Consider the following 14457-nt stretch of genomic DNA (forward strand, 5'->3'; position numbering starts at 1 on the left):
TGTTTCATTTGCTAATTTCGCTGCCGTAATCGACTGCCTCGAAAGGTCCTTGCAATGTTAAAGTATAGAATTGTCAGATCTCGGTGAAATTTGCACTGTTTATTTGTGTAATGTTGAGGAATATTGTATAAATACCCGGCGCGGACGAGCCATTTTTGACAAAATTATATGGCTGCATTTCCTCCGCGAAGATAGGAAATTTTAAACTAAACTACAAAGCAACTGTAATGATAAGTTCGAAGAACAATGCACAGGATAAACCTTCGACTCATACTTCATGCAAAAAAGTCGGTATCTCGAAGAGACTTTGATTCATCTTTTTGAGTCGAGCAGATACACGAAGTGTTCGGGCGTATCTTTTCTCTCAATTTTTTTCCGCTGCTCAAAAATAACGCTATACGTGCTGACAGAAAAGTAAACATATTCACAAAACAAATTTACTTAATGCTTAAAAGGATCAAAGGTAATACAATAACCAGTAAATATTTTGGTTGTGAAAACTGAATAGCGCTACGACCCCTGCGAGCACGAGCCATGACGCAACTCACGTGGAAAAATAAAGCAAAGTGAGATTGCTTTACGTTACTGGACACTTATTTAGAAAAAATGCGGAGGTCGGCACTTCATTCATCGAATTACCATGAGGTTGCTCGAAGAGCCTTTGATTTATTTGCCCCGTGACTCGGCACAACCGAATTATTTGTTTACTATTTATGTTGCCAACATGAAGTAATAACCTAAATTTAGGTATGAAACCGCTGCTGACTCATTTGCAACCCGCTGGCTCTTCCTAAGTTTCGTTCAAAGGCGGAAAATTCGCTTTTGTTCGCCGTTTTCTAAATTTGATGCTATGACTGATTTAGAAAACTAGCTCTCTTCCTCAACCACATCCGTTTTTTAGATTCTTAGAATCGTTCAGCTGTAGTTAATCAAACTGTCAGGGTTTTCATAATAGAAGCTAAGATCAAAACAAAATGGCTTCCTCAGCAAACGGAAATGTGATAGTTATCGAAGAAGACAGCCAATTTCAACAACAAATCGATCAAGCTGGGAATCGATTGGTTGTGGTGGATTTTACTGCCTCGTGGTAAGATTTTAGTTAAAGATGTTGTTGTTACATTAACTGTATTGGACGAAAACTGACCCTTTTGTTAATTTTTAAAGTGGTGTGTTATAATTAAGACTCGGTATCTTGATCACGAAAGCACAAAAGCTGTTTATTTAAGAGTTCTCAAAGCTAGCCGGCTGTAACAAATTGAAATTTCAAGGTTAATGTTTTATTTTTATGAATAATGTTTCAAGCTTTAAATTGCAAAAGGGAAATATTACGATCATGCTACTTGAATAATATTGAGGTTAAAACTTAATTTGTTTTGATGGTAATTGTGTAACAATAAGAAATTAACGCCATGATGTCTGCCTTTCGATTGGCAGTGTTGCTATTCTTGAAGATATGATTAATTAAACCCTCAAGTCATTTAAAATTTGCCTTGTTGTCAGAATGACTTGGCTAATTTTAATTTTGATTGAAATCTTGCTACACAATCAACATTTATATTAAACAAATAAACAAGATTGAACTTTGCTTTGATCTTCTAAAAAATGCAAGGGAGTGATATGACCCAGGGGTTTGAAATTTTCGATTCCAGGATTTTTTTGGATTGGAAAATTTGGCAAGTATTTTTTTGGGTGACTTGATTAAAATAGGGGATTTTCTTGGGTATTAAAAACGAACTATAGTGCCTTGGCGCGGCCTTAGCGTATTTATGGTATGATGAATAAACAAACACGAGCGTTCAATTTTTTATGATTTTCTTTGTGTTATATTATTGCCCCTCCTGGCAATTTAGGGGTAATTTGACAAGGGATTTTTTGGGGGGTTATTTTTGGTCCAGGGATTTTTTTGGGTAATGTCGGAAGACTTAGGGATTTTTTGGGGTCCTGAGTTTTGCCTCCATTCGATCATCCCCGTCATTTACAAGCTGGAGTACCCCCCTGGGTGATATGAGCATGAAAGAAGTGTAATGTACAAGTACCCATTTATGTAAAGTAACATTGGCAGGGAGTGGGGGTACTCATAATTTTTTTATTACCTTATTGTTACTTATTTTCGCGGGACTTAATTTTCGCGATTTTCGCGATTTACAAAAAATCGCGAAATTTAAGACCCGCGAAAAAAGGTTCTCGCGAAAAATAACGACGCGAAATTTAATACCGTTCTATATAATTCGTTATGAATATTCAACGTTGCCGTCAGTTTACTACTTAATTACCTTGGTACAGTCATCAAACTAGCCCTACTTTGTTGCAAAGGAACATATTAAACTGTTTTTAAAGCTTTGTTTTGTTATATGGGTTTGTTCAATGTCATTGGAAACTGTTGCAGTGGAAAATTAAAATCAGTTGGACCAGTATTTTGACACTCTTTGCGAAATTAAGTTCCCGTAATCTTATTTTTTTGGCCAAATCGCGAAATTTAAGTCCCGCGAAATATCGCCGTTCCATTTTCGCGAAATTAAGTGCCCGCGAAAATAAGTAACAATAAGGTAGCCAGGGGAGGCTCCAGTCTGAGATCTTAACACTTACCATTACCATTTTTGACAGAAAAGGTAACCTTTTTGTATACCTTTGATAGGAAAATGGTATCCTTTCACACCTACAGAAGGGATACTTTTTATCTCTTTCTTTATTTTTCTCTGGAATAACCCCTTAAAATACTTAAATGAAATGACTTTTTGGTGGGTCTGTTCGAGATATTTTGAAAAGTAGTTTTATTATACCTTAATGATAGTTTTCCCTACCCATTTGTATACTCCAACTCGTGAAATCCCTGCCCTTTTATATGTACCTACAGCCTGAAAAAGGTACCCCTTTGGAGTAGAGTCTCCCTGTGTGGTCCACTGTAGGGAGTATCCCTGCAGGAACACTGGTCATGATTTGTTCTTGTCCCTTTTCAGGTGTAGTCCCTGTAAGATGATGGCCCCTATATTTGTAGATTTAAGCATCAAATATTCAGCAGCTATTTTTCTGAAAGTTGATGTTGATCAGTGTCAGGTAAGAAACATGGCCGCTATATGGTTTACAAAAATAATGTTTCATCCTCAATCTTTCATTATTTACATCTTGTAAGCAACTGCCCAAATGGCCAACCCTGGGTAGTCGTTTACAAGAAGGCAGACCAAAGGTGGTCTACGAAACTGACTTAAGTTACTTCTTATCAAGTTGACACATGCATGTTAATCCTCTAGAACGGGTGACAAATGGTACCTAGAGAATCATGGGTCTTGGAAACTTTTGATCCAATCACAAAGTCTTGTTTTTGTATATAAAGGATGAATGAAATACCGAGTAAATGCATTGTCAATGATTTGGACAACAAATGCAAGGAAACGTTGGTATAATTAATTGTTATATTTCGATATAATTCTATATCATCTTCAGACTAAGTGACAAACAAGTAGCTTGGGTTTAAATACTGAAAGATGGTACATTAGTATTTAAAACATGCACATGAAAATACAAAACAAAGACGTTAATGTCAAGAGAATAAGCATAGTTCTCTGCTAGCTTTTAAACCATTGTTCAAAGATGGTGCTGAACGCTTGATATGGTAGGCTTCTTTGTATAGTAATAGATTCCAGTTGTCATCGCTGTCTATTATCTATTGTTAACACAAAGATAATAGACAGGGATGACAACTGGAAATTCCAGTTATCTATTACTATACAAAGAAGCCTTGCAAGTCTTTGTGTCACAGTGAGACTTGGATTATATACTATTTCATAATTTGCCACCCCTCCTTTCAGACAGTGTGCAGATAGAAACACATCTGGGCACTCAAAGAAATTTCATTGCACACAATTATCTTTTTAATTACAATTTTAACAATACTAACAGTGTCATGATGGACCAAGAAAGACTTTTTCATGCCAAAATTTTTCTATTTCCCCCAGGTCATTTTCTTACTAATTTTACCCTTGATAACTTGACTCTCGATAATTGAAACCTTTTTTTATTACCCTTGAAAGTTCAAGTTATTGGGATTCAACTGAATATAGATTTGGGTTTTTGTATGAGAACATAATTTATCAGAGAGAGTTGTACAAGTTGTGCTATCTAATCTTTACCCATAGTAAGATTGGATCATTTATGAATTCAAAATGGTTTATTACTGTAGATTGGAAAGAATATGGGCATAAGAAAGTCAACCCGAAAGCCCTAAACCTGGCTGGTGTAATTTTAGGTTTTAATAATTATTTGCTTGCTTTTTTTCAGAGGACAGCAGCAGTACAAGGGATCAGAGCCATGCCAACATTTTTCTTCTACAAGAACAGAAAGAAGGTGGATGAAATGCAAGGAGCAAACCCTACAGGCCTGGAAGATAGAATCAATCAGTGGATTGGAGGAGCTGTGGACATTGTGGTAACTATTTACTTTCTTCTAATGTCTTCATGGGAGACACTGAGTGGCCTAAAGGTTAGCACAATAGACTCGGAAAGAGCAGGCTAGGTTCATGTTCTGTCTGGTTCATTGTGTTGTGTTCTTGGGTGAGACTCTTAAAACTTTCACAGTGCTTCTCTCTTCTTCAGAGTCATTTTCATACTCTATCTAGGGCCGTAGCTAGCAAGAGGCAAGATGAGGCATTTGCCTCGTCTAGATCTTAAGCCAAAAATTAAACATCAAAAATGTTTTGTAAAAAGATTGATTTTTGTCAAGAAATACCTTATGAAAGACGTTGGAGAAAGAATATCAGGGCTTCTAGATTTCAAAATTTTCTGAAGGGCATGCCCGCAGAACCCCCTAGCAAAATTTTACCTCGTCTATGGCAAATATCTGGTTACGGCCCTGCTATTACTTACAGTTGTCAACTCGGAATGGCTTCTCTCTACCCAGGAACATTAATGAGTACCGGCAAATAGGGGCTAGCCTGGAATGAAACACATGTAGCATCCAATCCAGGGGAGTAAAATAATGTAATACCCCTTATAACGTAATGCTATGAAACTGGGATGGCAACTTCAGCAACATATGTAGTGAAGCCTTTCTGGAACCTACATTGTAGTGGCCCAGTTCTGACTTCAGTGTAGGAGTGTTGCTACTGTACATGTCCTTGCCATGGATGGGATGCTAATCCATTTCAGGGTACTCATCTGGCATTATACTGGTACTTGTTGATGGACAAAGATATGTGTCATGGTCAAGAACTCAGAACTCAGACCCAACAAGGGTTTGAATTATAACCCCTTGATCTGGAGGCTAATTTCACACAACCATTATTAATTATTTTTTGCTTTTAGCTAACAACTTTGTTACTTATTACAGCGGATTCAGATTGGGCCTTTGAAAAAAATTTTCAGTCTCAGTTGCCGCGTTACAGACGTTGCTAGGCGGTAATGACAACGTTCTGTCTGGGAAAAATCATGTTGTCACTTGTCCCGCAACAATTACTAGAAGAGGTTTTCTTTCCTTGGATCTTAAATCATCAATTGCCATAATAAGATCCAAGACATGGATACCTCTTCTAGTAATAGTCTGTGGACAAGTGATAACGTGCTTTTTCCCCAGACAGAACATCATCATTTCCACCTAACAACATCTGTAATTTTGCCTCGCAATGCAATCAATCAACCATGACAGCGAATGCGACAACTGAGACCGTTAAACACTCAATCTGAATCCGCTGTATAATGTTGTCTTTCTAGACTGTGGATCCTAAGCGAGTTGCAGCAGGTCGCAGCTGGGATTGCTTTGAACAGCTGCTAGACAATCCACCAGAAGTGTTCATGGATGCTTCGCAGCTCCTTCTCAAGTTTGCATCTAACATTATAAACAATCCTGATAACCCCAAGTACAGAACAATAAGAGTCGGCAACAAGATCTTCCAGTCACGTCTTCTGCCAGTGAATGGAGCAGTTGAATGTCTCTTTACCATGGGATTCCAAGAGGTACAGTCACTGCAGGAAAAGCAACAAACTTATTATAATCAAATTGTGTAGAAACTCCTCGCATGTTCATTTCCTATTATAATTACATTATTATTATTATTACTTTTATTATTTTTATTTAGAAACTCCTCACATGTTCATTTCCTATTATAATTATTATAATTATTTTAATTAGAAAACAAATAAATTTGTATGTGCATTGTTAGTCAATGTGTTTTTCCCTACCCCTCCCATGGAGTGATTTTTGGTTTAAACATCTTCCCTCTCCCCCTTTTCTTTCCACCCCTCTGAAAATTCCAGTTTTGCTGCATACTTTCCATAAAATATTTTAGCTTTTAAAACCTGCCACCCCTCAGAATTTACCAGGAACTTTGTTGGGGTGGGTATGGGTAATTTTCTTTTTTTTTTTTTGCAAATCTTTGATTTTTTTTAAGCAGATTTTCATTTTATGGATTGAAACTGCATGACACATAATATTTAAAGAAGTTGTTTCAAACTTTACAGAGAGGTGATCAACTGGTTTGCCCACCAGGGGAGTCTTTAGAGAACATGTTGATTCTTCAGGACACGATAAATGATGAGCGAAGCCGCCGTGATGCTGCACAGGAAGCTGGACCAGCTCCAACCACTACACAGAATAACCATGAACCTCCTGGCCAATTCCCTGGGTGCTCACAACCTTCAATCACACCCAATCCAGCTTCAACTCCATCGGTAATGAGAACTTCTTGCATTTATAACTTTGCAGTGTGCCACAAATGCAGTCTGCAGACTGGCACTTTGGTTAGCCTCAATAGCACTCCGGTTGGGCTAAATATTGTTTCATTAGCCTGAATGGTGCTCTGGCTAGCTCTAAATAATGGTAATGGTAACACAACATTTTCTGAAAAAGTGCCAGTCTGCAGCCTGCATTTGCCGCACACCGATAACTTTGTATTGGCAGTGAAAGAGTTGAACTGGGAATCTCTCCCTCAGTGTTGCCGCAGGACAGGAAATGGGAGGGAAAAATGAAACTCCTGAAGGTCAGGGAAAAACCATGGAATTTTATTTTGAGTCAGTGAAAATTGACATTTTGAAGAGAAGTCAGACAGGGAAAATTGAAGTTATAAACACCATTTAGGTTTGTTGATGTTTTTTTTGGAAGCGGAGGCTGGCGAGGCCTCTATAATTATTATCTGAATTTTTTTATTAATTTTATTTGGTCAAGGATATTTTATTTTTTGGGGAAAAGTCAAGGAAATTTTGAAAACTAATGTCTGCAGCAACCATGTCCCTAATGCTTTCCTTGAGTGAGACAAGGGGGGAGCGAGTTGGGGTATCTGGTCCAGGGAACTCTAAATTTCTTGTCAAGATCCGGGAATTTTTGTTTTCTTTGTGGATCAGGGCTTTCAAAAAGATTTGAAGGAGGTGGCCGCCCTTGTATGGCACCCATAGGAGAAACACCTAAGAAGCTTAAAACATCTCCCCTGCATGAAGGAGCTGTGTGAATTTTAGGCTGCAATTCATGACAGAATAACTGGACACCGACTGTTGCTGGGTCTTATTATTTAAAAGCCTTGCTGGCTGGCAACCATATATATCACTTATGAATGTGTTTTTTTTTCACTTTATGTTTCAGGAAAAAGAGAAAGAGTTTCTTCTAAGACTTCAAAGCTCGTTACAGCATGTTCTCCTATATGAAAATCCAGATTTACAACAGAGAGCACGGGACATAATTCCTCTGGCTGAGCTGGAGCATAGAGCTAAGGGGGCCAGTCAAAAAACAAAGCAGGGAGGGGAGGCTGGGGTGGATGAAAGAGACTGTCTTATATTAGAACTTCTTAGTTGGTTTAAAGGTAATATGTAACTTCTTGATATTATGATTTTAGATGGTTTGAATGAACTTGTGGGAGGGGTTGGTGGGATAGCTTAAAACTGCTGTCACCAAGCCTTTTTTTAAATTATAAACCTTAAAGGTAAAATTTAAGGTGTTTTTTAACCTTATACTGTTGATATGGTAACCTATTGTGTCATGAGATGATTTAAACTTGCTTACCAATAACTGGGCACTTGTCTGATACTATTACTGGGGCATCATCTGATATGGTGGGAAAGTTTTTTCCATCAATGCACAAGTGGCATGTCTATTATAATACAAAGGCATTACCGGGAGTAATTATTTTCATCTTATCAAGGAGAGGGAAAGATGGAGATCTCTGGTGGACGACCTACCGGTATATTACAATGGGAACTTAATGGTTTAAGTCAAGTCATTTCCTCTTATTTTGAACACAGAAGTGCTATTGCAGGGCTTTCATTAAGTTTTGAAGTAGGAAGGCACCAAAAGGAGAGTAAACGGGCAGTAAAGAACACAATGAAGTAAATTTCTTTATTTTAAATTTGAAAGTAGCGCGGTACTGACTCTTGTGTATCCTGGTACTGGTACCAGGGTTCCCGCCTTTCATTGTCCAAATGGCATTGTTTTTTAATGATAGTCACACTGTGTTTGTGTTCAACTCATTTCAGGCACTTTTTTCAAATGGGTGGACAAACCCACCTGTCCGTCGTGTGGTTCTCTGACCTTCCCAGTGGGCGTTGTCCCACCGACACCTGAGGAAATGATTTGGGGTGCTGGAAATGTGGAAAGTTATAAATGCCAGTTCTGTGGAAAGGTAACAAGATTTCCAAGATACAATCATCCAGCAAAACTCTTAGGTAAGAGATGAATTGGAGTTTTGTTATTCAGAAGCCTTTATTAGAAAGACTTTTTGCAACAGACACTGGGCGTAACTCCTTAAATGGTGCTAATGGTGGTGTTCATCAAACCTTTTTTATTACTTAGGGTTTTATACCAAATGTCTACATTTTGTAGTTTTCGCAGTTTAGTTGAACCTGTTCTTACAGAAACATCCATAACACGGACACCTGTTAGTGTATTACAGTCACTTCAATTGGTCCCAGAGAGACTCGAATCCATAAAATCTCTACCTCTCTAATGGGGACACTTTCATTATATATACAATCAGCTTGGCACTTCTTGACAATGTGCAAGCCAGCAAGCCATGCAAACCGTTCCAGTTTGCCTAAATAGCACCCTAATTATCCTACAGTTAGCTTATGTAGCTTGCAGTTAGCGGTTTTATTGGGATTTCATGTGAGCCATTCTGGTTAGCCTGAATAACATATTAGTTAGCCTTAATAGCACTCCGGTTAGTCTGTCCTGTAGTTAGTTTAGGTAGCTTGGGGTTAGCCGTTGTATCGGATTTGGGATTTCTGGCTCGCATGGCTCACGTGGCTCGCTGGCTCGCATATTTTCCACACTCTAGATTTGATAATTTAGAACTCCAGGCTGCAGTCTTGTTGTCACAATTTTCTTAAGCTCAAGAACTTTGCTGCAGTTTCTGTTCGGAAAACCCTCAAATACCCAGGTAGCAACATCTTGGGTCCTAAGATTTTAAGTTACAGTATGGTGCTGTTATCCTTTCTGCAGAAACCCGCAAAGGAAGATGCGGTGAGTGGGCTAACTGTTTCACATTATGCTGCCGAGCTGTAGGATTTGAAGCACGGCATGTCTTGGATTGGACAGATCATGTGTGGACGGAGGTGTATTCTGAATCTCAACAGAGATGGCTTCACTGCGACTCATGTGAGAACACTTGTGATAAACCACTGCTGTATGAAGCTGGCTGGGGAAAGAAGCTCAATTATATCATAGCTTTCTCTTGTGAACAGGTGAGCAGGCCAGTTCTAGATGCAGATTTAGGAAAATTCAAAGATGTGAAAAGATGTGACCAATTATTGCTCCCAATGTTTCTCAGTTTGTTTCCTACAAGTAGTCAAGTACACTGTTATGACACAAGAATAGCCAAGTGTTATCGACCACATCACTGTCGTAGTAATATTAAGCAGTTTACAATACTTTACCAGGGTCCTAAAATTTGAAATTCTCTTCCAATATAGATCATTGGTTCGACTAGTTTTTCTACTTTTAAGAAAAAATGATTGAATTTTTAATGAAGTGAGTCTGAATTGACCTAGCTGCACATCCACAACTAAATTACTATCATATTGCTAACTGAGGTGGCCTCGTCTGTAAGTGTGGTGGTTTCTTGGAGGTCTCCTCACCCTACCTTACTGTTAAATTTGTATAAATAGAAATTTTGAAGTGGCTTATAATTGTTGACGATGACGGTTTGACCGTTTTCCAGTTTTATGAGGGTCAGTTGTTCCTTTGCAGTTGGCAGTCATGTAACCCGCTTTCCACAAAAACGATTAGCAAGATGGCAAATTTTAAGGCTTATTAAAATTTGCCGAACCAGAAAAAAAAGAGAAATCCCTCAGCTGTACGCCTGTCCAAAATGAAACAAAGTTTGAAGAGGATTGGCAGCTTGCAGTCGAAAATTATATGACTTTGTATACTGATACACTTGTCTAAGAGATTTTATATTTTCTTGTTTTTTTTTTTGTTGTTGTTGTGTTTGTTTAGGTAATAGATGTGACGTGGCGCTACTCTGCGAAGCACGAGGAAGTCCGGAAGGCAAGAAATTTAGTCTCTGAAGAATGGTTACTACAAACACTTAACAGAATGACTGAAGAGGTAAAATAACAACTCAGAACAGAATTGTATTGACTTGAAGTCGAACTTTCGTTAATAATCATTTATTTTGTCAAGCCAATGTGATCCCTCGGGGGAACTGATCACTTTCAGCAGATTTTACTTTATAACAATTTGGCTGCATAGCAAAAATTCATGAGTTTTGTGTGAAGTCGCTTACAAGTTGTAGTCGTTCAGGAAGTTTGACTGCATGGAACTAAACCCAACGTAATCACAGAGGCACAAATCACGTCAAAAATATTGTAATGATCCCAACAGAACTTGAAGCAAAACTTTAAATCTGTGGCAAGGGCGGAAAAACATGTTAACGGAAAGCATAGGAAAACCAGTTATCTGCGTAAAACGCGGGAAATTATGTAAACAAGCTAAGCAAACGTGAGAAAACATGAAAAGCGCGGGATAAACATGTAACCAGTGGCAAGTACGGGAAACATGCAACCCCTAAAAAGCGCGGGAAAACATTAAACCCATGGTGATTGGGTTGAAGTTGTCTTACATCCTCATTACCACCTACTTACTTGAATTTGTATTGTTAGTCTTCTGCAATGTTTGTTTTAACTTGAATACACTTAAAAATCCTTCAAAACGAAGAAAACATCAACTGAAAAAAATAGAGAAAGATTGATAAGTCGTGTGGAGATTTATAAAATGTTAAAAACTCTCAAAACCAATTTTATTTTTTAGCGTCAAAGAAGCTTAAGTGAAGAGCGGCGAAAAGTGTTGCTAGAGCGTCAAGTGAAGGAACTGGTTGAGTTCTTCACTATCAAGTCTGTTCGCGATGGTGAACTGCAAGGAAGAACGTCAGGTTCTTTGGCTTGGAGGCTGCTGCGAGGCGAAACAAAACAACAGGAAAATGAATGGCAGGTAAAAGAGGAAAAAAAGAGTTTTTTTACTTGATTATCTTATCATAGAAGCAAAACCAAGGAAATCCCATCTGGCCCGTCGCAAAAATAAATAGAGATCTTAACCACAGACGTTTTTGAACCACGGACGGCAACGGGAAGGCGAATGTTTAAGTTTTTGGCAAAACTTTTACCTCCAAATATTTGTTGGAAAGCCCTGGTTTTAGCAATTAAAAATTGAATTTATGAACAAAAAGTCACTAATACGCGCCAAAGACGAGAACGTTTCACTTCCGGTTGCCGTTCGTTCCTCAAAAACGTGTGCTTAAGCTCTCCAATTTAACGTAAATGACGCAATGAGCTAACGAGAACTTGAGTCAAAAAGATGCAACTAGTGCTAAGCACGGGAAATTGTCCGTAAGCCAAGTCACGATTGGTTTGGTTTTTCCTCTGATTGGTTCCGGTAAAAGAGCATGCAGTGTATGTACTATTTTGTAATGTATCACTATTTCAGCTTTCTCAAACTTAGCGTTAATCAGTTCTAATTTTTAAAACCCCTAAAAGGAATTGAGCTGTTATACTCGGGGATAGGTTTTATTTCCCTTCACTAATGTTCTGTTTCTTATCTTCTTCATTGTAGCACGAACCTTATATTTATAAACCTACAGACGAAGAAATTAAAGAAAAGAGGTGAGAACAGTTAAGGCTTTGTTTCTATGGAAACCAGATATCCCTGTTAAGAACTGACAAGGACCACGTGCACCACATTTTGTTAACCCCGTGTGCTTTCCTTTTCTTGTAGATTGCGAATCTGCTTCAATTGTGTTATGAACAAGTATCTGAGAGGCTTTGATAGAAAGCTGGATTTATCTGGTTGGCAATCAAGAGTAGCTGAATACAACTCTATTGTGCGTAAAGTTGAGAGAGATTGGAAAATGGTGGGTGTTATCTTACAATTACAATGCACGTCTGTGTCTGTCTGTCTGTCTGTCTGTCTGTCTGTCTGTCTCTTTCTACGTGTTTGTGTGGCTAAGTCTGTCAATCTCTGCCCGTCTGTCTACCTGTATAAAGGTTGGTTTCTGGCGACACTTAAACGTCCAGTTCAGTCTATAGCCTTGTTTATTGTTTTTCTTAGGTGTACTTGGCAAGGACAGAAACCGCTTCTACTGGCTCAGTCACGTGGAAGATAGATTTAAATTCTTGTGATCTAGTGATTGACACCGTTACTGTAGTGGCAACAAGCACCACGTTTCAGACTGGACGCGTGGACTGGAAACTAACGGGCGATGAAGAGAGTCAAAGTGAGACGCTGTCAGGGGGTAAGTGATTGACATCGAATTTCTCCCTACAGTATTCATATATTGTCAAGCAGACACGTGATGAGAATAAAGAAAATCATCAACTAGGATCAGTACATTGCCAAGCAGGCAATTTTCAGTAGCAACATTGAATAAAGTGTGTGCAAACGTAAGACCAACTTGTTGTCAATCAGCACCCGATTCATACCAAAAGACAAGGAAAAGTTAACAGTTGACGCGCGTTGCAATGACGGGAAACAAAAAGTGGTTGACGCGCGCTGCAATGGCGGGAAAAAAGTGGTTGACGCGCGTTGCAATGGCGGGAAAAAAGTGGTTGACGCGCGTTGCAATGGCGGGAAAGAAAAAGTGGTTGACGCGCGTTGCAGTGGCGGGAAAGAAAACGTGGTTGACACGCGTTGCAATGGCGGGAAGTAGAATTTGTTTAACGCGCTTTGGAGTGAAGGGAAAAAAAACGTGGTTGACACGCGTTGCAATGACGGGAAACAAAACGTGTTTGACGCGCTCTGCAATGGCGGGAAAGGAAACGTTTTTGACGCGCCTTGCAATGGCGGGATATTCATGATGCGCTTTGTAGTACTGGGAAAAATTCTGAAAACCTTTTAAAACTCCACAGCTAGATGCGTTTCATGGCGCACTGAAACGTAATTCAGTTGAGAATGTCCATTGACAAGTTTTATTTACTCTTTCCGAACAGGGCAAGAATCCACCATAACGTCCGCACTCAGTGGCTCCAAGACTCTCAAACTCACAGCCACACTCAATGGCGGGAAAGGAGACATCGCTTGGCAACACGCACAGATCTTTCGTCAGACGTTTGGCAGCGAGAGTGAATATCCACTTGACATATTAGTCTCGCTTCGAGAACCCACTCGCGACACCCATCTCTAGAGTTTATTGACACATAATACATTGCTACAGTGAAATCCCGGTTAAACGAACTCGGATGTAGAGAATCTCTGGATATACTTTGCAAATCACTTGAGCGGTAAAATGCACTCGCTAAATTTCTTCTAACGCTGTGTCAATCTAGGTCCCGTGTACTAAAAACTTTTATCTCGTGGACACTAGATAGCGCTACTATTCACACAACTTCGAAATATAAGGGAACCCCTGGATGTTGCAAACCTCTGTCATAGCAAGCAAACCTGCTAAAACTGGACAAATCACATATTTAACGAACATCGGATAAAGCGAACTGAATTTTCTAAACCAAACGAGTTCGTCAGTTAGCCGGGGCTATACTACTGTAGCTTATTAGAACTGAAGATGTACACAAAAATATATTATTTTAAAATATAGGTCTTTCTTTATATAGGTCTTTACTGTAGTTATGAAACTACCCTAAAATCTCTAGAAGGAATTTATCTTTATCTTATCTTTACCTTATTTAGCAAATGTTAGAACGCAGATCGCCAATACGAATGTAGGGGTTTAAGAACAAACAGAAGAATTGTAACACTTACTTTAGGAATTAAAAGGAAGTACATGCGCCAGGTTTAGGTAATTTTAGAATACCTTGGAAACTGGCTGCGAGCAACCGGCCATGTTTATTTTTACATTTATTTATGTAGAAGTGAACAAATGAACTGAAACATGACAGAAAAAAACTTTAAAATTTTTCCAGGTGCTCTTTTAACTTTAGAGTGGTCTTCAAAAGCAACGTGATCACTCTGGCCAATCAGAAAGGACACTGTCAATCCAGTAAACCAATCAAAACTCGAAAGGAAACATGTAGCCGGTGCGAAGCGCGGGAAAAC

The 14457-nt window shown here is 38.8% G+C and overlaps 1 protein-coding gene across 1 annotated transcript; it reads left to right on the forward strand.

Moving 5' to 3' along the window:
- The first annotated feature begins 775 nt into the window (after nt 1-775).
- Nucleotides 776-14315, forward strand: LOC144629481 (peptide-N(4)-(N-acetyl-beta-glucosaminyl)asparagine amidase-like). Its single transcript, XM_078487693.1, has 14 exons — nt 776-1087; nt 2958-3054; nt 4276-4422; nt 5703-5945; nt 6450-6659; nt 7564-7780; nt 8451-8639; nt 9415-9656; nt 10411-10521; nt 11224-11403; nt 12022-12071; nt 12184-12319; nt 12517-12700; nt 13395-14315. The coding sequence occupies exons 1-14, from the start codon at nt 975-977 to the stop codon at nt 13586-13588; spliced, it is 2313 nt and encodes a 770-aa protein (XP_078343819.1). The 5' UTR covers nt 776-974; the 3' UTR covers nt 13589-14315.
- Nucleotides 14316-14457: the final 142 nt, after the last annotated feature.

This window comes from Oculina patagonica, chromosome 11 (genome assembly GCF_052425735.1).
Source record: "Oculina patagonica isolate OP01 chromosome 11, crgOcupat, whole genome shotgun sequence".
Taxonomy (NCBI): domain Eukaryota; kingdom Metazoa; phylum Cnidaria; class Anthozoa; order Scleractinia; family Oculinidae; genus Oculina; species Oculina patagonica.